At 38.7% G+C, this 27,239-nt stretch overlaps 1 protein-coding gene across 1 annotated transcript in view; it reads left to right on the top strand.

The window, feature by feature from the left end:
- The window catches only part of prkcea (protein kinase C, epsilon a), a 264,352-nt gene that overhangs the window by 107,275 nt on the left and 129,838 nt on the right, over positions 1-27,239 (top strand). The window contains exon 2 of the mRNA XM_039738392.1: positions 8,431-8,494. Coding sequence (XP_039594326.1) covers positions 8,431-8,494 — 64 coding nt within the window. The remainder of the gene's footprint in view (positions 1-8,430; positions 8,495-27,239) is intronic.

The raw sequence follows: 27,239 nt of genomic DNA, 5'->3' as shown, positions 1-27,239 counted from the left end.
GTGTAACCAGCTTTGCTCCTGTGCTGCCAGATTATCCTGCCATTTAATCCCCTTGTATCTTTACTTCTGCAGCTTTTGCTTTACAGTTATGTAACAGGAGATGCTGAGAGCGCTGTTGGAAAAGTCAACACACACTCTGTGCTGCCAGCCTTTACTTTTAACTCTGCCACTCATTCCAACAGAGGACATGTCTCCAGTTTTTTTTTTTTTTAAGATTTCTGAGTCTGGATAATTTACAGAATCCTCCGAATTACTCTGCTATCTTGAGAGGTGGTTATAGGATGAATTAATGCTGATTAGCTGAAAGAAAGTGGCAACAGGGTATTAGCATCCTCATAGGCTGAGCTGAGGGCCTCTGCAGAGTATTGCTTGGGTTTAGTGTTGATCTGCTGCAGGATATTGTGTGGTCAGCTACCATATGAGGGAGAGGGCCATTATCTGTAGCTAATATTGAGTAAACCTACTCTTCCTGCAGAACTTTGGCCTTTAATGGAAAACATTAATAATTGAACAGCAAAACTTGTAAAATGGACAGCACTGCCTGCAATCCATTTCAAGCAGATGTATCGGGAGAACATCACAGCTAAAGCAGCAGCATATAACGTGACACGCAGGTGCCTATTTAAGCTTAGTGATGCTCAAAGGGGTTTCAGAGTAGCTGTTTGAAGCTGGACCAGGGCGTTTTCTTATTATTGATGTTGAATTATAGCTTATGCTACACAGTAATGTCAGACATATTCAGTTTATTCTTGTGTACACTTTCTGAGCCCAGCATGTTGTACAGTGTGTACTTGGTAATAAAAAGATGAACTCCACCAGATATAAAAATGTCACATGAAGATTCCTTGTCTGTGGCAGATATTAGTGAAAGGGTTATTTTTGTAGAAATACTAATGAGTCTGTAAAGAAAATCGAAGATAGCAGACAATTCTGCAGTAGTAGTGGTGTAAGATGTTTAGCTCTGTTTGTTTGTAAGTATTTAAAAAAATCTTTTTGCTGTACCGCCTGATACTGTGATTGGCAATAAATTAGGAATGTTACATAAGAAAATGAAAAAATGCTCTGTATCAGTGAAGCTGCATCTTTGCATATTTAAAACAGATTTAACATGTAAGGCCAGTGCAGTACACAAAGGAGAGGAATTTCAGAACTGGCAGGGTGCCTATATTCTCCAACATGTAAGGAAATTATAAATGAGAACGTAGCAGAGGAAATAACCACCGTGGTAATTTTACAACCCTTCTTCATCTTTGCACACCCACTCTTAACTGAAACATTTTTGCTGCAGATCTTTACCCCTTATCCACCTGTGTTTGTCTCTACCTATTGTCATTTTTTCCCTCTGAATTTTCAGGTAATGTGTTGTAGGTATTAAAATATTGGATTTTAAGCCACATGGCTTCGCGTTCAATTCCCTCCTCAGACTTGCAGCCTGATATTGAACGAGCCACTTAACCTGCTGGTTTTCATGTGGTCAGAAATTGCTTATAAATAATTTGTAAGTCAAGTTGGATAGAGGTGACAGAAAGATGTACAATAAAAATAACACTTGCTAGCATTACAATCCTCTTTTCACAGTTATTACTCAATCCCGCATATCTGCAGCAGTATACAGCACTCCATTACGTTATTTTTTTTCTTTTTTTTTTTTGTTTAACTCTTTGAGGGCTGAATATTTTTTCCAAAAAAATTAAGTTTTTTGAAAAGCATACAATGCACTAGTTTCACACACAAATCCACATAAAATGTCTGTTGCTACGTGCTGTGGCTACTGTTGGAGCCTATTCGGCATCTCTTGCAGCAGTGGCTGCACAGGGGCGGCTTAATGGCCAGCAGGAATGCATGGCACGCCGGCTACCTCTCTGTCTTCGCACAACAGGTGAGCAACGGTGGTAGTCGCAGTTTGATGCAATCTGGTTTGTACCTCTCATCATCAGAAGTGCTGGTCCTCCTAGGCAAACGCTGCTGTAAGCATATCATCTACGTGTTCTGCATCACGATCAGCTGGGGACCAATAGGCTGATGCTGGTACCTCACTTTCATTTTTGATACAGTATATATCTCCAGATCACTTGCATCAAACTCAGACTCTGAAAAGTCAGAGTGCAATTCAGTGATAATACGTAAAACGTACATGGAGTATTTTGCTTTGCACATATGCTTTAGTATCTCCAGATGTTTGCTCTTCACTTCTGATGCACGTGCAGGGAATCCAAGGTCAAATCAACAAAGCTACATAACTTTCCTTTAAGCAAAAAGAGTTGAACTAAAAAGTAAGGGCAAGTTTTGTTGCAATTTACAGCTGATTACCATCCTCTACCCCTGAATTTCGACAGAAGTCAACATCAGCCCTAAAAGAGTTAAGGGATGACGCTGATGATCTTTGTGATTACAATAAGAGAAGACTCTCATGAGTCAAACTGCATCTTATGGAGTTCTGCGGAGATCTGTCTTTGTCTTTGACATGTTTTTGGCTGGTCACCTGATATTTGTTTCTGATGGGTTTTCCTAATTGATAATGTGTTTCATGAAGCCTTGAAGTCTTTCGTTATTCAATGAACATCAGGTGCCGCCTTTTGCTTTTGAATTATATCTGTAGCCAGTCAGTAACATTTTCGATTTGCCATTAAACTGGAAGCACTTTCTTGATCTGTGTTTAAGCCAACCTGTTGTTGATGTTAAGTTTATCCTGCTACCCAGCTATTTTAACTCTTTCTCCATGCCCAGGTGAAATCAGCTTTTCTCTTTCTTGAGGTTGAGGATGTATTAGGTCAACCACCATTGTGTGTTATGTGCTAGTACTAAAGGTCACCTTCTAAACTAACCAATTGCTGGTCTTAAAAAAAGAATCAGATTCCCAAATCTAAAAATGAGAAACGTAGAAGCATAACACTTGAAAGTTCTAATGCTGTGGGTTATTGCGCCTTTATGTGGTTTCCAATGTAAATTATCTGATAATCACTTTCCCAAGTAGCAGAATTGTACTCAAAGGAGAAGCCCTAGCTTTCCTGATGTAAACTTCCTATTTGTAAGATTTAAAATAACTCAGGAAGTTGGAAGGTTTAGTTTAGTGTCAGGGGATTTGTAGACCTTTTGTCAGCTGCGTCCTGTAAGATGCAAACATAGTGTGTGGAAAGCATCTAGTTTCAGGAAAATCACTGGTAAACTAAAAGTACTGATTTTTGACATTACCTCTCAAAATTCACTGAAAGCTCTCTCTCTCTGTCAGCTTTTCCCTTCTGTGGATGGCTAATGCTCACAAACCAGGGCTCTTTCTTGTTTGCGAGAGGAACTCTGCATGAAAAGATGCTTGTGTGCAAAATCAATCTGTAGAGCCACTTCTTTGCACTTTTGTGACTTGTGCAGTTTGCTATATTTTATTCTTCCTTTTTCCACCCCCCCTCGGTTGCATTGCCTTCTGACAATAGTTACAATTGAGATCCACATAAACACAAACGCACGCATGTGCTTCCTTCCCCTTTCTAAATTTGGTAGCCTGATGCATCAGTCACATATCATCCATAAATGAGTTCAGGCTTTGGAGCGGAAAACAGGGTTTGAGAGCGAAGTATGGGAGAATGAAGACTTGTGCCTCTACCTTCTCTCAAGTGAAATCATGTTATTGTATAGATGAGTGCTGTGCCGTATGCACATATTTGAGCTTTTAAAGGGCGCTGTAGGCACCATCTACTTTTTCAACGGACATCCTTTATTCCAGGGCTAGAAAATGAGTTTAAGAGCGCAGGCTATTGACAGATTGATGTACACTATGCATTTTAATATCTTTCTCTGGGGGGTTCTCTTGGAGCTTAATTATGACAATTGCTTAAGAATGGGACTTGATCTTACATTGTTTGTTTGTTTTCCTGCTAATATGGAAGAAGACTGTTTATTGCTGTATGAGATCTGTAAATGATTTAGAGAGTTTATTCAAACAACTAGCTATGTATTCTTGGAAATAATCATTGGGGTTTCTGCTATGCTAAGAGAATGGAGAGTGTAACAAATGCCAATTAACACTTACTTTTGTGAGTTGACTATGGCCTACTCTCTTTTTAGTAAATGTAAATTCAAAGTGACACCCGTGCTGTATATTAAGGAGGATATTGTGAGACTTGCCCGGACACCACCAGTCGGAACCCACATCTTTATAAATTGCGCACGTTTATTAACCATTAATAAACACAGTCCCACCACTACACACAATGCACTCAGCAATAATCACCCCAATAAATCTGTTTCTCAGTCCTTGGCCGCCTTTTCTCTCCTCCTGGGAGCTTCGTCCTGCTCCCGCTCCCGACTCTAGCTCCCAGATTGCCGGGAGGCGGCGCTTTTTATTCCCGCCCGGATGTGCTCCAAGTGGCTGGTGACGATCTTCCAGCAGCACTTCCTGGTGTGGCGGAAGTGCTGCCCTTTGCCCCGGAAGCACTCTGGGCATCCCTGGCAGGTTCATCCGCCATCTTGCCTGGTGTGGCGGAAGTGACAATTCTCCCAGTCTGATGAGGGTTAAGACGCCCCCTGGCGGAGGCCACGGGTCCCAACGGGTTAAAATCTTTTTGTCCCTTTCCCGTGGTCCTCTTTTTATCCAGGGCGGTTGCCCCCTCGTGACCCAGAAGCTTTTAATGCCACCTTCCGGTCCTTCTAGGCGTCCCGGCCAGGTAAGAACCCCCCAGCCGTCTGTGACAATATACATTGTGAAACATGCTTGACCTGCATTAAATTTTTTTTTTTTTAATGCATGATGCCTGTACGACAGGCCATCCGTCAAAATATTTGACTGCTACTTGCCCTGCTTGCTAAATAGCTGGCCATAACGGCTTTGTTGGTGGATACTTTTCTGTTTTATTTTTCTTGTCCGACTGTTGTTTTATTTTTGTTTTTCTGATGCAGTATTATGTTTACTTGGCTGCTATGAATGGGAGGTGCTCCTCATTCCATTTATATATGAAGTGCCTGGTCTATTCTAGGGACCTGAGAATCCGTGAGTTTCCGTGCTCACATTCCCTTTCTGCCAGACTCAAGGTGATGCTGACCTATCTCCATTCTTATGTGGGCCAGTCCCTCTGTACCCTGTGTTTAAAGATTTGTGCTGCCTATTTTAGTTCCCATGGTAGTAGAACCCTTCAGTGCACAATGTGTGAAGTATTAATACTGAGCAGATACGTGAAACCAGACACCACACCTTTAGTCACTGATGCTCAAAGTTCTGATTTTAAGGGCATCATTTGGAAAATGATGTTGGTCCAGAGGCCGGTGGGCCTATTTAATACAAGTAATTACTTTGTTATAGTAATAACAGAACTTTCAGGGCTTGAAGTTTAGCATTGTGTTGTGGGTAATTCACCTCTTAAGCCCTGCAGAATTTAACCTATTAAAGCACAAAAAAAAACCTATGAGCTTTCAAGGCAAAATGTATTTACTTATTGCCACTTTTATTCCATTATTATGAAAATCCATTGTTCAGGCATCCTTCAAGTGCACAATGATGTGACCAAACATCTGTCAGGTGGAATCATTTTACCTTGTTGTGTCATGCGTTTAAGCCAACAGAAATGATTTGGAGACTCTTAGCTCCTTAACAAAGTGCCATACATACTGTAGTAAAAGAAACAAAAAACTTTTCATCCGTGCATTGTTAAGAATATGGCTACAGTTGTCCATCTATCCTTCAGTTCATTTACTAACCAGCTTCTTCAATTCAGAGTACCTTGGAGGTGGATCCAGTCATGGTCAGATCCTGCACACATCCATCTACAACGGTGACAAAATGAGCTCCTCCATATGCTCATTACAAAATAATGTCTGTTTAGGTACTGTTCGAAAACTTCCACATAGGTCAGACATTCATGTGGCTCAGCTTGTAATTCTTTGAGGCATGAGGAAAATCTCTGCAGCGATACCAACGTAATGTATTGATGAAGACATGCAGTTAGGATGGTTAGTATAACAGCTTACTGTTTTGCTGAAAATTGATCTGCGCACAGTAAGTTTGTGTTATTCATTGGGCTTTTCAAGCCAAAGTAATGTTGTTAATATAACAACTAAAATGTGAAAGCACATACAGTTTGCATGGCACAGGAGTGAATAAGATGCCATCTCCAATGAGGAGTATTTACTGCAATCAATCAAATGGCTGCTTGTTAGGTGCATTGGCGATTCTAAATCGTCCCTAGTGTGTGTTTGGTGTGTGTGTGTGTGTGTGTGTGTGTGCGCCCTGCGGTGGTCTGGTGCCCTGCCCAGGGTTTGTTTCCTGCCTTGCGCCCTGTGTTGGCTGGGATTGCTGGCAGCATACTGTAGTGGAGGTGACTGTGAGGTGGGCTGGTGAACCGCCCCTCGCTGCCCCCATTCATTCTCAATAGCAAGCGTACTTGTACTGTTACGCTGTCTTTTGTCAGTATAGGGTGGCCCAGATCTAATTATGCAGATCCAGATCATCTGGATGACTTTGGTTTATGCGGGGACGATTCCAGTTTGGCGCGAAGACGATTCTTCATGTTGTCAGTTAGCACACTTCTCGATGGTCCGGGATTTTTCGGGTGATTTTCTATGTAATAAACTGAATAAGTTCTAGCGTAATGAAAATTGCATATTTAGATCTGGACCACCCTATACATCAGACATGTTGACGACGGGTGCCTTCCTGCTGTGATAGCAGGTACAGTGCTGTGCAGAAGAGCTCATCTTAACCTTTTGTCTTCACCCTTCAAGAATGTCTCTGAAACACAAATCTGATGCAAGTGCTGGTGATACAGTAAAGAAGAGAACAACCATCACCATTGAAAATAAAGTAGAAATAATAAAAAGGTCAGAGAGGTGAAACTCCATCATTCATTGGCAGAGCACTTGGTTACAGTCGGTCAACAATAGTATTTATTAAAATAACGTACCTGTTCCAACTTGCATACAAATTCAACTTAACTACAAACCTACAGTCCCTATCTCGTATGCAACCCGGGGACTGCCTGTATTAAGAATAATTAGGTAGTTTATGGTGATCTTATTATTTTTTTATAAACCTTGTGCTTCAGTCATGCCAAGATAATAAATTTCTTCCATTTTTTTTTTTTCACTTTAGGGATGGGGGTTCTCCCTATCAGTCAAACAAGAAATGCGAGCCCTTTTGTGCTTTTTAAATATGTACAGTCAGCCCATGCGATTCATGAGGGTTAGGGGTGTAGGACCCCTGCGAATGTGAAAATCCATGAATTTGCTCAACAACTTAGGCTAACAGAGAGAGAGGCAATAACTAAGCTTACCTGTGAATTGAAAAAACAGTAACATCCATTTAGCCCCCCAGGGTAGCTGCTGCAGTGGCTTCACGGATTTCCTAACCTTTTTTTTCTTGATATACCTTACTGGTAAGCAACTGCAGCACCCGACTTCACTGATCTAAACATATGCAATGATGCAACCATTTCTTGTAGGGTCATCAGTTTCTTTTGTCTCTTTGTAGCATTTTCAGAACCACTAGAGACACAGTGTTTTGGAACCATGATTATATTCTAAGATTATTGTAGTAAATACAGTGCCAAACTTGTGAAAACAATGAGATGAAATGATCACTGTGCAAACAGATCACATGTGTGTTTCAGGGTATCTTCTGAGATGAAGATTCATGGCATCCACTAGACAAAGTGCATAGTGAACTGTAACTTTTTGCAAAATTTAACTCATTATAATAAATTTGTGTGTATATTTATGATAGAAAGTAATTAGAATGATTAACATTTCATATGTTCTATGCATTTAAGTCTTACTAGATGTTTTTACTCTTCTCTACATTTTCTAGAGTACACGCATCTCCTTACAGTTTCATGTAATAGGTTGCTAAATTCACAAAATAATTTACAGTTAAAATTAATGACAAACCCGTGAATAGATGGTTCTCCAAATTGTAAATTTATGAATTGCAAGGGCCAGCTGTATAGTCTAAAACAAATAAACAATGACCAGCAATTATTATTTTAAATACAGTAGAATGTTACAAGACTACATTGTTATTGGAATTAATGACATTGCCAGTTTGTGGTAAAGGGATGCTTGTGAGAGGTCTTCGATTCTTAATGAGATTCATCGTTGAAAATCCTGACTCTCAGATGAAAGCAGATCCAATCAATGAAAGCAGATTTGATTGATACTTTGGGCTTTGGATTTACAGTATACAGGGATGTGCAAATATGAAAGTGTTTGTGTTGGACGAATCCTGTATAGTGGGTAGTTACTCATAATTGGTATGGCCTGCAACACAAATGTCAAATCAGAACAGTTTCTCTCCTATTAGATATTTCTAGATGCCTTAGTGCTTTATACAATGTGTGCCTCTTTGTCCGAGGTTCCTAAAGTGATGGACTTGTGTTACACTTATGTCCCATTAACATCTTCTTAATGTTTCGCTTGACATCCTTCTTCTTTTGTTGTCTCTCCATGCAGGTAGACTTGGAGCCAGAAGGGAAAGTCTATGTAGTAATTGATCTGTCTGGTTCTTCAAGTGAAGGTAAGAATCTTTGTGTCTTTTATCAAATATTTCCTGCACCTTGGCTTTGTACCAAATACCAAAAAAAAATGCTTGTTGATCTAGCGTACATGATTTAAGCTTACGGTTCTGGAGAATACCTGAGTTTACATCCGCATCTCAAATGCCAGTTTGGCATTTATGTTGGTGTGTATGATCGAAAATGTTTTTGGGCAGTGAAATATGTAAATGTGGCCATCAGTGCTGTCTGCTATTTAGATAAAGAGCTCTATTATTAGGTAGGTGTGTCACATTTAAAGAATACAGCATCTCTCACCATAAGAGGATAAGATGTAATTCTATCTAATATAAAACAAATCTTTAATTTGGCTTTAGTTTCTTTCAGATTATGGAAAGAAGATGTCTATTGCATTTTTCCAGATGTGAAAAGAACAAAATGTATTTATTTGATTAGTCAAATTCTTTATGGTCTTTTACTGGCATATTGCGCTCCAGCCTAGATTTACTTGTCACTGTGTTGCACCACTAAAGCCTAGCTCTGTCATGAATCACAGTCCAGGCGAACAGTATAAGCGCATAAGTAATTCTATGAGTTGCATTTTAAAATTTATACGTTTTTTTGTTACAGTTAAAAGAAGGGTAGAACTTCCAGGGCCAGTTCTTGCATCAATTCAGCATGGTTCAACTGTGGTGGTTTGCTAAAGTATAAAATAATAAATATCAGACACACCAAATCTCTCCATTTTACTTGATCTAAAGCTATTAGGGTGCATCCAAGTGCTTTTTGCTTCCTGTCAGTTAAGGCAAAGTGCTCTTAATTGACATTTTAAAGCGTATAGGAGGATATTGCTTATTTTGTCAATCATGTCCAAAAGTTTTTATTGTCTTTGTTTTTTCCATACGAGTAAAATAATTGTTAATGACAGACATATTTCAGTATCGGGCAAACCTCCTACACAAGGTGGTCTGATAGTTTCTGACATTAACAGCTGCTTTGTTTCTATTAACTGACCTAAACTGACTTGGCAGCATTTGCTGGCCTTCACTGTCAGCTACATCAAATTTGTCCAGAGCCTCCAAACACTATACATTCAAATTACTAATTGTATCTTAGTCATAGATTATACATGTCTTCTTTTATTATGCATGTTTCTATTAAGATTTTTTTTTTATTTTCTGAAAGTATTAAATAATCAGGTAAACAAGATACTGGACGTGTCAATGGGAAATGTATTAATTTGTGTAAATTTTAATTAGAATTTGCTGTAATGTACAGAGTGTAGACACATTTTTTTTTTAATAAAATGGATAAATTCAAGTTTATTTCTTAACCTGCTTTATAATACATATAACCAGAGTGTTTATCATCAAATGTTAATGCATAATTCTAAGTAACATTATCTAATACTAGCTGTCCCCCATGGCTCCACCCGTGTAGAAGTGAAACAAGACAGTGAGGAGGGTCCCGCCCGGCTCCCCACTCCCGACGTCACGCTTCCCCCTCCCTTCGGCCCACAGCCTCTATCTCGGATTAGCGAAAATAAATTGCTCCTGCAAGCGAACTATGCTTCTTAGCGCGATGAAAGAAGTCACAAAATCAGCTAGAATGTTAAAGCAAATTCTAGAAAAAAACCCGATCTAAATCCGTTAAGTAGTTCTCTCTTGAAAAGTGGACAGTCAGACGTTGGATTTTATATATATATAGATATATATAAAGACAGATTGTGGTGTTATGGGTCCAAAGCTCGTTGAGCAAAGGCCATTTTTAAATAATCACCACACCCGAGGCGGCTTCGTGAGGGGGGCGATGTTGTAGCGAGCCGCGGGGCAGTCGTCGATGTGGGCGTTTCTCACCGTGTGCACAGGTGAGGAACTGCCCACATTCGTGATTGCTCCCGTGGCTAATGCTACAGCTGTGATGGCCCCTCACATTATAAAAAAGAAGAGCAAGTCGGTTGAAGGGGGTGAAAAAGAAACGATCAGAGAGAAAAAGGAAAGAAAAGAGGACAGAGGTTACAGGGAGCGAGGAAGCAGGCGGTGCGTGAGTGTGGTGGGCGCGCGATCGAGCGCTCGTGGGCAGCTGCGAGGAAGATGGGTGTTAGGCCGACACCCAGGCGTTTGAGTTGAGGTTGCTCCCGCTGAGTGACCAGGTAGCGGGAGTGCCTAGAGGAAAGCGACGAGCCGCAGAAGGCCGTGGAAAGGCAGCGGAAGTCGGGAGGCTTGGTGGTGGAGTCCCCAATGTGTGCGTCCTGGTCATTGGTGGACATCAAGTCTCAGGGACTGGGATGAGTGCCATACCGGAGCCAGGGATCGGGAGGTCTCCAGTCTCATGCGTGTGTTTGAGGAGGGCAGCTGCAGAGGGCGTCTTGCCTGCTGCTTGGCCCAAACGGGATAAGCAGGTGAGACGCTACCAGAAAAGCACCGGATTTGTTTGTTGTTTTAAGACTGCTTCCTAAAGAAGATTTTAACCTCTCGTTTTAAAGGATTGTTTTTTTCTATATATTGGTTTTACTCCCACGTTCTTTTTATGGATTATTTATTGAAAGAACTGCACTATTTATTTGAACACTTGTTTTGTTGGTTTTTAAATAAAAGCACTACTTATTTTTGCACCACCCCTTGCTCAAGTGTTTATTTGCCTCCATTGACTAGCTCACTCGGTATCATTATCGACGGTGTTGGGTTCAAGTGCTTCCAACAGCAATGGGAGTGTGGAGCCTGAACCCACATCGTCACACAGATTCATTCATCCATCAATTTTATCAATCAATTTATTTTCTATTGTAAAAGTTCAAAACCTGAGCAGCAACTGCAAAGGCAGTCATTTATGATAAGAAGCATAAGAAATAGCATAATGATAGTCTGACCTTAATGATGTAAAAAAGTAAGTGTTTAAGATGAATAAATTGTTCATCAGTGTTCAGCAGTGGAATTTCCAATGAAGAGTATTTGTCAGACACTATAACATTTAAAACATATTTAAATATAAAATGGTAAAAAATATATATATTATATATATATAATTTATTTATATAGAATATAAAAACACATTTATTTGTATGTTCATTTTCAGTCTTTAATATTCTTTCATTTGGATCGAGTTTACTCATTTGTACATATGTACACACATACAGTATCTACACTTGTCCATGAGGCTCAATTTGTTGCCATCCCACATGACAACTGAAGGAGAAGCTAAAATCTTAAGAGGAAGCCCACACAAGCATAGGAAGAGCATGTAAGCTATACACAGAAGCATCCCAGCTAGAAAACATAGATCTTAATACCCTATACCAGCATGAGGCTTTACTTTAATTATTGATTTTAAAATGTGCAACATCTGTTTTGATTAATTATTAATAGCCATGAAAAGCTTTACATGTACAAAGTTACCAAAAATCCATGTGTGCCCCTAGGAAGTAGAAAATAATGTAGTGTTGAATTAGTAATATGACTGTACAATGTTTATGGTTACATTAAGTGTTAGAAGTAGACTCCTGGGCATCTGTTTGTGGCACATGTGATTACATCCACCTAGTTTATTGCACTGATGATATCATTAGTGATGAGGAACCCTGCTGAATTTGCTTCCCCTCGAGTTCAACAATATCATGGAAATGTTTGCAAACATCACTAAACACCGTGAACTACATTAAACTCCATGGGGATGGAGAAACTGAACTAGTTTTGAGTGGATTATGTGGTGAAATGGTCATTTATAGTGTCAGAAATGTGTTAAGGTTGGTCTCGTCCGTTGCTGGAGATGGACGTGTAGAGGGAGCTCCATTAGCAGCAGTGTTATTTCACCTTTTTTTTCCCCGAGGTATCCTGTTCATCCCAAAGTATTTAATTATATTACACGTAAGTATAAATAAGCATGAGCAGGAAATAAAGGGCTCAGAAAAAAAGGGAAAAGGATAAGGCAGCTAAAGCTCCATCAAATTCTAAACCAGCCTCAAGTTCACAGTACAGCCTCCCAAAGATTGACCTGGAACAGATGGGCGCAGGTACGGACATGCCAGGACAGGAACTGACCTGTGGAGGTTGGGTGACACATAAATGATATAAAATAAAGACAATAGGGATGTAAGGGATATAAAGAAAGAAATAAGGGGCCTAAATGAAAAAAATGAGAAACAGCTTCAGGATATAAAAGAGTACTGTACTCACTACAACATTTACAGAACTTCTACAAAAAGCTGAAGAAAAGATACTGCATACAAGTATGTTAGAGAGTAAAATTACTGGCTGCGCTGGAAGATAGATATAGAAGGAACAACATCAGAATTGAAGGTCTTCCTGAAAAACAGGAAAGTCCAAATCCAGTGTAATTCATAGTGGAACTATTCTCTAAAATAATTTTAAATTGGGCATTGAGATCTCAGCAGCCTACCGTATAAGCGGATCGAGTGTTTCCAAAACAAAAAGCCTAATTGCCCATTTTAACAAACTAACGGGCCAAAGAAAACTTGATGTTTCTTTTCAGATTGAAAGAGGAGATGATATTTGAAAATAAGCACATTTGTATTTTCCCAGATTTCTCCCCTGCAACAGTTGCTAAATACACCACATTCTACAGCATTAAACAGTGTCTGTGTAGATCTGAAATCAGATATGGCCTCTTGTACCCTGCCAAACTGAAAGTGGTTATTGAAGGTCAGTTTCATATTTTTACTTCTATGGATGAAGCAGATAAAGCATTAAGAAGACGGATCCCGACATTCTTTTGAAATATTCAATCATGAGTCACACCATGTTCTGGCAAGTCATAGAAGATTCTACTTGAAGCTGGCAACCTGGACTGTTTGTAAAGTGATATTTGCTGTAACTATACATTATATTTTATTTCCTTTTCGGCCATCCTTTTCCCCCTCATTTCTTCAATTATATTGCTATCACTTTCATTAATTATATGTACATTTTGGCTACTTATGGATACATTTTGGAGTACTAGGGTGTTGTACCATGTTAGCCATTATGGGTGTAGTGAGAAGTCAAGCAAAATGACACCTTTTATTGGCTAGCTAAAAAGATTACATTTGGATAATTGGTTACCAAAAAGTAAACAGCTATTGACAGTTTTTTTTTTTGTTTTGGTGTAAGCTTCATTGACCTTTTTTTTTTTTTTTAAACTTTAATTGTTATATTGAAATTTCTTCCATCAATTATATGTACACTTTGGCTACAACAAAGTAACCAGCTTTTTACAATTTTTTTTTTTTTAAAACCTGATACCTTTGGTTTATTATATTGAGACTATTTAAGATCATATCCTTGGTTAATTGTATTTGGACTGTACCTTCACAAAAGACCTCAGTTTTAATCTTCTCTACATCACTGCTGGGGTGGGGTTCTTTTCGTTGTAGACATGCTCTGTCTCTTGGCATGTCAGAGGATTGGGACTTCACAAAGTGTGGTTTGCCTCACTTACAGAGGCAAAAATTTGGATGGGAGGAAGAGAAAGAGAGCAATGCTGTTTCTTTTTTTTTATCCCTTCTACCTCAATAACCGTATGTGCCATCAAAGCAAAAGGCTCCATAGCTTAACCTGGCAATAATATATCTATGTCAAAGCTATCATATGCAACAATGTACTGCCTTAACCTATCCATCCAGCCATTATCCAACCCGCTATATCCTAACTACAGGGTCACGGGGGGTCTGCTGGAGCCAATCACAGCCAACACAGGGCTCAAGGCAGGAAACAAACCCCGGGCAGGGCGCCAGCCCACCGCAGACTGCCTTAACCTAAGACTACAAAATGTCAACAAAAGTTCAGAAACAAATTTTCTATGATCAAATAGTGAAGTTTGAGAGCTTGAATGTCAAGGGTCTTAATCATGAATTAAAGAGAAAGAAAGTACTCTTCTCACTTAACAGGTCTAAATGCCAAGATAGTACTTTTACAGGAGACTCGCTTATTAAACAAGAACCAGTTTCGATCTGACCAAATTTTTCACTCCAACTATACAAAGAAAACTAGAGGTGTGGGAATCTTAATAAATAGAACTTTTCCATTTGTATTTTGAATGGCGATATGTCAAGGTGATGTGCAATTTACCTAATACTAAAGTGATTTTGATTAATATCTATGCACCTAACATGGATGATAGAAATGTCTTCCAAAAGTATTTGCATTTATCCATAATGTGAACACTCACGAAATTATAATGGCCGGAGACTTCAATTGTGTTTTAAATCCAGACCTGGACAGATACTTAGATACAATGGCAATAACATCTAATACTGCAAAGAAAATTACACAATTTGCAGTGGATCATAACTTCTCAGACTCGTGGAGGTTTTTAAATCCTAACCTAAGAATATACTCCTGTATATCATTGATACTCAAGAACTGACTATTTCAGACAATAATTTTTGCCCACTATGAAATCTTGTAAGTATGACACTGTTGTTCTCTCTCACCATGCCCCTCTGCTCATGGAGCTTAAACTACTGCGTCCTACACACTTCTGTCGTAAATTGTGTCTTAACCCCCTGTCATTAGCTAATGAGAACTGTATAGAATTCATATCCAAGCAAATTGATTATTTTCTTGAGACAAATCCATCCTCAGAGGTCTCAGCAAGTATACTCTGGGAAACTCTGAAGGCATTTTTAAGAGGATGGATTATGTCATATCTTTCTCATAAAAATAAATTGGAAACCAAGAAGGTGTCTGAGTCAATCAGCAGAATTACCAGAATAGATCTAGAATACATTAGGACTTCAAATCAGGCACTTTATAGGAAAAGACAGGTTTTGTAATCAGAATTTAAACCTCTTGACTATTAAAGAAATGGAACAGCTCATCTTTAAATCACAACATCATTATTATGAACATGGAGTGAAGACCAATAAGATGTTAGCCCAGCAAATCCACAAGCAGGAAGTCCACAATTCAATAACGGCAATTACTGACGCAGACGAAGATAAAATTATTGACAATAAAAATATAACTTACACGTTTAGAGAGTATAAATCCTTATGTTCTACTCAGTTTAAAGAAGGTAAGAAACAGTCTAACGTGCTTTTTGAATTATTACAGATACCACAGCTATCTACTCAGCGCTAGGGAACTGGGTAAACCTCTGACTCTTTCAGAATTACTAGATGCTATAAACTCGCTTCAAATTGGGAAAGCAGCAGGTCCTGATGGCTAACCCATGGAATTTTATATATATAAAAAAAAGTTCAAATAAGTTAGCTCCACTATTAGTAGCAATGTTTAGTAGCAAAATTCTACCTTGAAGTTTTTGCCAAGCATTAATTATCATCTTTCCTAAGAAAAATAAGGACTTACTACAATGTGCATCTTACAGATCAATCTCTCTTCTGAATAAAAAAGTTAAGATACTCTACAAGCCAGAAGGATTAAGAAAGCACTTTCTTCTGTAATATCACAAGACCAAACTGGATTTATTAAAGGCAACATTTATTTAATATAATATTTTCACCCATTAAATCTAACACCCCGGAATCTTATTATCTTTAGATGCAGAAAAAACGTTTCATATGGATGAATGGGACTACCTAATCACCTTATTGCACACATTTGGGTTCAGCCCAAACATATGTGAATGGGTCAAACTACTCTATACTAGTCTAGAAGCCTCATTTTGTACTAACAACATTACTTCAGACTACTTCATACTAAAACTTTCAGACAGCCTTGGTGTCACAATCACTCCTAATCCAACCCTAACAGTTGTGTTTGGGCTCACAGATGGGCTTAAAGTGGAGAAGGGCAAAGAAACTGTCATTTTCTTTACTACACTAGTAGCTCATAGACTTATCTTGCTCACCCGGAAGAATCCCATCCAGCCACTTTTATGTCAGTGGGCAACTAATGTTCCATACTATTTCAAATCATTGTAATCAAATTCCCACTTAGAGGATCTGTTCAAAACTTTTTTTTTAATATGGCAGGATCTAATCAATAACATTGTAGAATAAGCTTCCATTTCGTGGAAAAGGATACCCTTCCTTTGTTGAGTAGCTATGGTTGTTGGCTTTCCCCTGTTTCTCTTGGGCTGGGGGTTGAATTTTGCTTTGCGTTGTTAAGTTTTGACATGATTTATGGAATGTTATCTGTTTCTAATTAAAATCAATAAAAAAGTGTTAAGTGATTATAATGTGCAGATAATCCAGCTGTAAAATTGTCTTTAGTGTAACATAAATAATGAGAATATATTTTTCACTCTATGCTTTCTCTTGTGATTCAACAGCAAGTAAAAATTTTAGAGCTTAAAAATGTAGCCATAAACCAGGCCAGGATCCTACCAACCTGCCATGATAAGGAACAATTTAAGGTAGCTTCACTTTCTACTCTACAGACTGGCTTAGGCCTATACCAGAATAAATGGGGCTTTGGCTTTAAAAGTTCAAAAAAGTCCCAGAAATAATCAAAATGCCCCTTAAGGGAGGGAATAACTTTTAATTTGTGCCTTGTGCAAACCAGAGTTAACAAAGATAATCTTTATGAAAGAGGAGTTTATTAATAAAAAAATTGACAAAACTTAATAAAATATTCAAAAGATCAAACGGCTAAGGGATTATCTTAAAAGGTAATGCACAGCAAAAAACAGTACCAGTATAAAATTCAGTAATCCCAAAGCAAATCAAAATTTCCTGAAAAGAAACAGAAGGGTAATACTTACAAGGACAACTCTTGATTCCACTTTAGCACATTCAGATAAACCACAAGGAACCCGCTTTCCAACCTGCCTTTTATAGGCTGGAGGCAGTTGCTTGGCAGTAAGGTAAGGGCTGTCTTGCATTTTAGGCATACACCCACAAAACTCAAGGAACTTGATTATACACACAAAAGACAGCTGATAGAGAAATAAAATTAAAATAAATACAGTTAAAATTAACAGGAAGTAAATAGGACAAAAAACCAGAAATAACAATATCAACAGAATCAGTCTTAATTAGTACATAAATAAAGAGTCATTATATCTGAAAAATGAAAGGTCCAAGGCTAGAATAAACTATATTAAACAGAAAACAGGGAAACAACAAAGCCTAAAGATCTGGGCCCACATAGTCACAGCATTTCACTGTATATTGTACTGCACGTATAACATGCATGTGACAAATAAAAATTAGATTTGACTTTTCTTTTTTTCTTTATTTGATTCCTTAATAGGGTGCCTAGGGTTAGCCCATCCTTGTTCCTTCAGTTGACACTCTGTCCTTCTTCCCACCACATGAGCTCTTGCTACACCAGTCTTGTAAGACTCTAAGCTCACCTGTCTTATGGTTAGAAGGAGCTGTAAAGGATATGTTCTGGTTCATGTCAAAGTTATTTCTCCATAATCATGACATACATTAATTTTCCACATAGTTTTTTTTTAAATTGAAGCCTGTTTTATAAATATTAAAAACTAGGGGGCTTCGCTTGCCAACCCCCCCCTGCCTGCACTACGTGCCAACAACTTTGCGTCTCTGCCGCTGGCAAACAACAAAACATTTAATTCTCACAGATAGGCCTCTTCATTGGATAGAAACACTACTTTTCCCAGATGGCAACATGAATTACAGAATCTACAAGTCTCCAACTTAGTTTAAATCTGAACAATATTTTCAATCTCTTTTCGCTGTTCCGTTATTTCGCTGAGTAATTTCTATTTGTTTGTGCTAATGCGATCTTTACTATCATTTTTTTGAGACTTTCAAATTTTCGTACTTCCATTATCTCTAACCTGCTCTGCATGTGTATCGTGCCACCGTTTTTGAATTCTTTACGACGTTCTACTTTGTCATCTACTCTTTGTCTTTTATTTCCAGCCTCGGGCATGGTTAAATCTCTTGGCACAAAGTCTCGTCTTGCGGGACGTGAAATTGTCTCTCTTCAAAAGATCACGTCTCAACGAAGGATAAAAAGTCTTGTCTCCCAAGATTTTTTTATTATAATAGAGAGATACTTTGTCTGTTCTTGCACCTTACAATGGGGCTCTATGGAAAAATAGAGTCCATAAAGTGATAGAAAAAAACATAAATGTTTCCAAATACGTACACTTTGAAGCGGCAAAGGTTTTGATTTAAGAAAACATACCTTCCGTGTTTATAAGGGATTCTTATGATAATGGAAGGAAACTAATTAATTTATGACAGAGTCTTGGTCCTATTTTCTTGAGGTAAGGGTATGTTTTTTACTTGTTTGTGTGCTTGAAACAGCTTTAGAGTTTTGACAACGCATAACAACAACATGCACATTACAATCTGTGTTGGTATTTTACATAGGCCATGAAGCGGGATCATTGCCGAATGAGAGTGTAGTGAAAAGAGTACATAGAAGTTTAATTATACTTTGTACACATGACAATAAATCATAGACAAAGGCAAAGTGTGCAATAGAGCTGATCGAAGCACCACAAAGCACTTATTGATTATGTATTTATTAATGCATGATGCTTCACTCTTGCTGATGATATAGTAATAAAAGAACTGAGTACAATGTTTTTGTCTAAGTAAATTCACTTACTCTGATGCCAATCAATCTATAAATACATGCAGACTCCATGTTGAACCGTGACTATTTGAAAACGTCTGTACTGAGTTTACTAAACTTGAGCCTCATTTACTCAGGTGAACTGTAGCTCCTAAAGTTGCCCTAGTGTGTGTGTGTGTGTGTGTGTGTGTGTGTGTGTGTGTGTGTGTGTGTGAGTGTGTGTTCACCCTGAGATGGGCAGACTCTCCTTCCAAGGATTGTATCTCCCTTGCGTCCTGTACTGTGCTTATCAGGATGGGCTCCAACTTCATGGTGCACCTGCCCTGGATAAGTGTGTTAGGAAGAGAAGTGGATGAATGTATGCAGGGCTTGAAGGGGGGCAGCATGCACAGATGCATCATAATAGCTTTCTCTCATTCAAGCACCAGATGTATGCCTATCATGTTTGTCAGTTTTGTGTCACTTTATTGCCTGCTGCACAAGCTCAATATTCTCTTTCACCAAAGCACACACGGGCTTTATACTGAGCAGACAGTATATTCTCTATAGTGAAAGAATATATGCAATTATAGTTGTGATTTTTTCCGTTATTATTGTCTTGCTGTCTACTGGGAAGAGAGAGCAAAAATAGTGTGGAGTAAGGCGAACAAAGAAATTGGCAAAGACTTGAGACTCACAGCTAGTTTTTTCAAAATGGCTAAATCTCCCAACAGTGGTTTACTTTTTGTTTTTTTCCCCTTCTTAAAACAACATGGGTAGTCTGTTATATGTTTGTAATCTCAAGAAATGATCATATACCATTTTTGGCATTAAAAAAGAAACATTTGTTAATTTTTAAAGCTTTTTCTGTTAAATATGAGTGCTGGGATCCATAGAGCCTCATTGTAAGCTGAATGAGCAAAAGATTTTTAAACTTAATTAAAATAATGCTTCACTTTTATAGCAGAAATTTGTAATATATACCATGATAGTAAAGAAACAACTTAAACTTGGAAGGTACTGAACTTAACTTTTAAAGCCACAACCAGGAACAAATAATCAAACTAAATTGCTTTTTTGCTGAAATATTTATTGCTTGTTATATATTTAGCAGTTTGCTTATAAATACAAAATTATTAAATATTTCTTTTTTATATAATTGCTTGATATATGCAAAAAAACACTTCTCTTTTACATTGTGAAGCCCGGGGAGCGTACAGCCACCCTAACCCTGACACAGACAGGCAGGACACTAATTGCCACACAGCACAGAAAACACAATCCATACAGCACAGTCCTTTCTCTCAGCCAGTCCTTCAGCCTCCACTCCTCCTCACGAGCTTCATCCACTTCCTCCCTCTTCTGGCCATTGAATGGTGCTGACTGGCTCCTTTTATAGGGCACCCGGAAGGACTCCAGGTGCCCAACGAGCTTCTTCCGGCAGCACTTCTGGGTGTGGCAGAAGTGTTGCCAAAAAGGGCCTTGCAAGTATCCATGCATTCCCTGGTGGTGACCATGGGCTCCAGCAGGGTTGAGCTTCCATACTTATGACCCATAGCCCCACTAGAAGCCAAGGGGGCTGCCCTCTGTCAGTCCAGGAGAGAAACTGTTTGGAAAATCCTCTCTACCCCGGCCAGGTAAGGGCCCCGGCCGTCCACCACAACATATATAATCAGATGTTTTTCTAAATTAGTCTTTTATTTATTTTGTTATACGGTTACTCTGTCTTTTTGTGTTGTAAATATAGAACACAGAAGACATTGTTAAAAGATAATGGACTTTGTATCATAACTCTTTGACTGTGTTAATCAAATTGAAGCTTCTCTGTTTTTACATTAATGTTGTAATGTTGAGTAGTTTAATGCTGGTGCACTACAGTTGTAAATTTGTGCAGTCTGCTGTTTGTCTTATTCTTGGGTTTTTGTTCAGTTTGTAATATAAAATGTGCTTAGAAAGTAGACATGGATTTGAAAGACTGACTGATAGATCAACTATGAATATACAAAACTAGTCTTTCACCAACACTAGAATTACCAAAGCCTATGAAAAAACTTGTAATCCTGGCCCACCTTCAATCCGTTCGCACATCTCTGTCAGCGTGTTTTGTGTGGTACCTTTTGTGAAAGTGTTTATTTGATATTTGGACTTAAGGCTTCACACATTATACATTTCATGTGTACATTTTGTCAATTATTACTAAAACATGAAAAACGTTTCTGTTTTAATGATGTGTTTACGTGGATTGTTGTACACAAGGAACACACATGAAATGCATGTGTTCCAAATAACGATATATTATTTACCCTCTACAAGTCTAGGCAACTCACATGCAGGTAAACAGGCTTGAGCTGAGAGAACATTCTGCCCTTTCTGTGATAGATAGATAGATAGATAGATAGATACTTTATTAATCCCAAGGGGAAATTCACATAATCCAGCAGCAGTATACTGATACAAAGAAACAATATTAAATTAAATAGTAATAAAAATGAAAAGAATTAAAATAAAATTAATGTTCGCATTTTCTCCCCCGGGTGGAATTGAAGAGTCGCATAGTGTGGGGGAGGAACGATCTCCTCAGTCTGTCAGTGGAGCAGGACAGTGACAAAAGTCTGTCACTGAACCTACTCCTCTGCCTGGAGATGACACTGTTAAGTGGATGCAGTGGATTCTTCATGATTGACAGGAGTTTGCTTAATGCCCGTCGCTCTGCCACAGATGTTAAACTGTCCAACTTTAATCCTACAATGGAGCCTGCCTTCTTAACAAGTTTGTCCAGGTGTGAGGCGTCTTTCATCTTTATGCTGCCACCCCAGCACACCACCGCGTAGAAGAGGGCACTCGCCACAACCGTCTGGTAGAACATCTGCAGCATCTTACTGCAGATGTTGAAGGATGCCAACCTTCTCAGAAAGTATAGTCTGCTCTGAGCTTTCTTACATAGAGCATCAGTATTGGTTGGTGGGGTGATGGGATAGCAGGCTGCTTGTACTGATCGACACATTTACAGCACAAAAGACACTAACGGAGAGGTGCGAAGGGACGGGATTACAAGTTTTTTCATAGGCTTTGGCAATTCCAATGTTAATACAGTACAATTTTTAAGTGTGTACCAAATAATTGTATCACACAGATAGTACTAATCATAATCAGCACGCATACATTTTTTCTACACTTCAGGTTTGAAGGTGCCAATTAATCATCTAACTGCTCTTCAGGGTTATGTGGTAAGCCACGGCCTAGGCCTTATCTCAGAATGTAGTACACTTGACATCCATAGATTTGCCCAGGTCAGTAATCTGGCATGCCTAAGAATTGATCTTTCTGCTTGCGAGATTGTATGTTTCGCCTTCTCATTAACATGAATACTACTCTGCATTACTGCCCTTCAAGTATATTCATGCACTGCTGTTCTGCTGTCCACAGAGAATGATGTGATAAAAAAAACCTTAATGAGCATTAATTCTGTGTACTAATACACCTTGCTAATAAGAGAGAATTGAGAATTCCCAGACTGTTTACAACAGAGGAGTACAGCGGGGCATCTTTGTTTGCTAAGCGTGTTAGACCTTGACGTCAGTGTGCTACTGTACCAGAAGACCACACTGCGTTCTACTCTGGTCAACCAAGCCTTCAATGGACATGTGATCACCACAGTTGGACAACTGAAAATTTTATAAAAGTTGCAGGTCTGGAAAATGTCAGTCCATGCTACAACCTGCAGGAGCGATTGTAAGACTTTGGCATGAACAGCATAAATACAATATGTGGATTTGTCCTGCCTGGTTTAAATGGTTAGGGCAGGTGGTCGAAGTGTGGTGATGCTGGTGATATTTTCTTGGTGCACAATTGCCTCATTAAATTCAATAGAATGTTATTTGAATGTCATAGCACACCTAAGAATTGTGGTGACTATGCATCTCCCTTCATGGCCACAGTCTACTCCTTTTTGAATTTGTACTTCCTGCATGATAATGCATCATGTCAAGTTGGGTCCCTGAATATGACAGTGACGTTGGTATATTCCACTGACCTGCACAGTGCCAAGGTCATAATCAAATAAAGGACCTTTGGAACAAGGAAGAATGGGAGGTTCACAGCGTGAATGTGCAGGAGCTGCCTAACACCATTAGTGGATGTTTCCAGCATGTTGTTGAATCAGGGCCTCGCAGGATTCAGGCTATTTTGGAAGCAAAATGGAGTCCTAACTGGTATAAGTAGTTGTAACCAGTAACATGGCCACTGCATACAAAGCAGAAATGTTTAGGAGCAGACTTCTTTCAAACTGCTGGGTGTGTGCCATGGTTTGAAATTTGTCTTATTTGACTTTATAGATTCAGCCATACACAAAGTTTACAAAGACATTTGTTTTATTGATTTACAGGCTGTGGGCAAAGTCGGCTTCTGCATATGTTCTTTCATGATAAAGGAATATGAAAATCCATCATCCACAACGGTAGCTAAAAGTCACCTGAGAACGCCTGAAGTTCCAATGTCCTAGATCCAGAACTAAAATAGTACCTGTGCTTAAAATAAGGTACTCCTAAAAAAATATATAGGAATTGATGTTTCTAAGTTTTGTGCTATTAGCAAATAAAGGATAAAGACTTGCTTGATTTAGTCTGATTCCTCTGACCCATTTTATAGTATATGCAGTTGCCATCTACCAGGTAGACAGAGTAGCACTGTAAACAAGTATTTATATTTACTACATTGGGTCAAAAGATGTTTTAAAACTAGCAGTTTTTGGAACAAATACTGTAGTTCTTAAACAGGGTAAAATAATATATTGAAATGAATATACCAAGAGTATAAAGCACTGCTGCTGCACTAATATTTCAGATGCACGAATGGTTCAAAAATACCAAGATAAAGCTACAATACTCTTGGGTCAAATATAAGATATGAAGGTGCTAAAGTTTCAGAATCATGTTGGATTAGTTTTGTATGCACTTTATCTTCTTTGCGACTTGATGTTAATATTTTCCTGATAAAATCAGACTCCCAGGAGTTAGCACCATCTTCCCTTTTCACAGTATAGAGGAATCTGTAGAGATGATGCCTACTAGTTGACACCAGAGCTGTTAAAAAATGTTGTTTAGCAGCTGACACGACTTTAATGGGTGACAAAAAAAAAAAACACACTTCTAGTACCGAGGAGAGGGATGAAATAAGAAGCATGAAAGTGATGCTTTTCCACCTTAGGTGTGAAAATTAGCACGTAATTGTTTTTACCCATTGTGTTTCACTTTTTCCAAATAAATCGGGCTACATCATGGGTGTTCATTTTATTATTTTTTTTTTATGCTACAAGCGATGCAGAAAACAGTGAGTGAAGGAATGAGCACACCACTCATCAGCAGGATTGCCTTGCTTGGAATAAGTCATCTTTGCTGTGATCACTTCCCTGCAGAATAATAATAAGGTGACTAACAACTTGAGCTGAGCGGGAGTGAGGGGCGGGCTGAGCGGCACTGCCTAGATGATCCAAGTGGAAACAAATGTGCTTCTCTTTTTCCACTGTTGGTAAATGAGGGGAGGTTGCCGCTCAGTGGTTCAGTTGCAGTGATCTGCTCTGTCAATGAGAGAGGTGCCATTCTGATGTGAACATCTTGGATAACACCTAGGGGATAATATGGAGTAACATTTCTGTTTAAAAGTGTCTTACGGTTCTCCTGGGAAGAAATCATCTCATGTGCAGGTTGTTGTGTTTTTCTGGGCCTGTCAGGAAAGCAAAAGCCTTTACCATTATAGAATCCATTGTGGGTGTAAGCGTTTCTGCTTATCAGATACAGAAATAACACAGGCACATACTCGCACATAACCTGTGAGCATGATGACGCAACAGACAGCTTGCTCAGAGTTTCATACAATGCCCTTAATAAAATACAAATGTGTGTGTGTTTTTTATTTTTTAAACACTGAGCATATACCAGTGAGACGCTCAGAACCAACCCTTTCAATGGAGAGTCGATAATTTCTTTGTTGTCACTCAAGGCTTCAGTGCAGGGTTAGACTTGTCATTCATAACGCAAGTACAGACATTGTTAAGCGGCTCAGTTACATTGCTGTGCAAAGTAGTACTGAGAAAAACTGCACAACCTGATTAAAAAGTGAATAAACAAATCCTGAAAACAGCAAGTTGTTGTTCACTTGAGCAAGTCAGGCCCTATAAGCATACAGAAGTTAAACTGCCTGCCTGATCATATCACTTACAATCTTATTTTCTTAGTTAATTCAAGTTGCTTGAACATTTCACTGTAGGCACAACGAGCTGTTGCAATTTTGGTACAGGGAAACCATCTTTTTTTAACCTCGTTCATCCAGATTTACAAATTAGGCATAAGCACAGTAAAAGGCCTCAATCAGTAGTCCAGTATAAAACATGATAAAAGTAACCTAGAGTATGATTCTGCTGTTTCTGCATGTCAGAGCTTATGAGTAAATTATTATTTTATCATGGTCGTGTCTTGTCACATGCTTGAATAAATATTTATACAGAATTTTACAAAGACATATTTCTCTTGAGCAGCACAATGTTTTGGGGCTGCTGCCTCATCGCTTAAGAGTCCTGTGTTCAGTTTTTCGCCTAAACAAAATCTGTATAGAATATATAAATATTCTCTGCATTTCTCCGTGGATTTTACTCTCTGTTTTTCATTTTTTCCCCCAGATCACAAAGACATATTTTTAAGCTAGTTGAGGACTGTGAAGTTGACTCATTGTGAGTGTGTGTGTGTGTGTTAAATCGTGTCCTGTGCGAAAGACTGGCGCACTGTTCATAGCTGCTTCATGCCTTATGCCCATTGCTACAGAGATTTGATGTAGCTTCAGGTGACCCTGAGCTGAATTTAGTGTTTTTTTTGATAATGGAAGGAAGTTTTTCTCTTGAAAAGGTTTTTAAGTTTTAGTATGCTTATATTATACGCCACATGAAACTGAACTAACTGATATACGATGAGAGAAAAATTACAGCTAAGACTCCACTGTCACAAACGCCATGCATTACCAATGGAAATTTTCCCAAGAAAAACTCAAAACCTGAGTTAGTGTAAAAAATAACCCCTTCTCTCCCAGCCGGTACTAATTTTCTGTGGATTGTGTAAAAGAGACGTGAAATGTTTGCACATCCACTCTTCTCCCATGACCTCCCAGGTAACTTGAATTATGGGTGGACCTCCATTCCAGTCTCAGAGAAATAAATGGCAAATGTAAACCTTTTGTACATAACACATTTTAATGATGTCAGGGGAGTTGCATCAGATTAGGGGCTGCATCCACAACTACAGGATAGATACATGAACGCCTGCCATTTAATTATTTATTTTATAGAAACCCCTTCGTGGTCCACATTCATTGTGCCTGTTGCAGTGCTGTTTTGGATTGGGAGCAATTTTTGAATGAGGAAAAGTATTGACTGAAAAAATCAGAGAAGTAATTAGAGTCTTATTCTGAAACCAGTTAAGCACAGTCGCAGGAGGCCCATTCTGGACTATTCATTTTCAAACTTTTTAAAGCCAGTCTGTATATTTAACCAATAGTCAGTGCAATACCCAAATAAATAAACCAATGGATATGCACAAAATTAATAAATATCAATAGAAAATGACTTCATGATACATCACTTGTTTAATGAGATGAATGGGCATTCCTCTCCAATGTGATTCTTTTTGAATTGAGTTTACAGAATGAGACAACAGTGCACTGCTCAGGCCCAGCATTTAGTCGATGCCTGCACATCATCATCTTCATCATTAGAACAGAAAGTCCACCTTCACACATCTGTGTTGTTGTGGAGGACATTAGCATCAACTCAGTAACGCGCGCTCGCGCACGCGAGAGACACCCGAAGAGAGTACTCTTTGCATTATTTGACACTAAACTATTTAACCATATATATACAGTGCATCCAGAAAGTATTCACAGCGCATCACTTTTTCCACATTTTGTTATGTTACAGCCTTATTCCAAAATGGATTAAATTCATTTTTTTCCTCAGAATTCTACACACAACACCCCATAATGACAACGTGAAAAAGTTTACTTGAGGTTTTTGCAAATTTATTAAAAAATAAAAAAACTGAGAAATCACATGTACATAAGTATTCACAGCCTTTGCTCAATACTTTGTTGATGCCCCTTTGGAAGCAGTTACAGCCTCAAGTCTTTTTGAATATGATGCCACAAGCTTGGCACACCTATCCTTGGCCAGTTTCGCCCATTCCTCTTTGCAGCACCTCTCAAGCTCCATCAGGTTGAATGGGAAGCGTCGGTGCACAGCCATTTTAAGATCTCTCCAGAGATGTTCAATCAGATTTAAGTCTAGGCTCTG

This window comes from Polypterus senegalus, chromosome 16, assembly GCF_016835505.1.
Source record: "Polypterus senegalus isolate Bchr_013 chromosome 16, ASM1683550v1, whole genome shotgun sequence".
NCBI classification, from domain to species: Eukaryota; Metazoa; Chordata; class Cladistia; order Polypteriformes; family Polypteridae; genus Polypterus; species Polypterus senegalus.
Note: the sequence above shows the minus strand (reverse complement) of the source record. Positions and strands in the feature narration are given on the sequence as shown.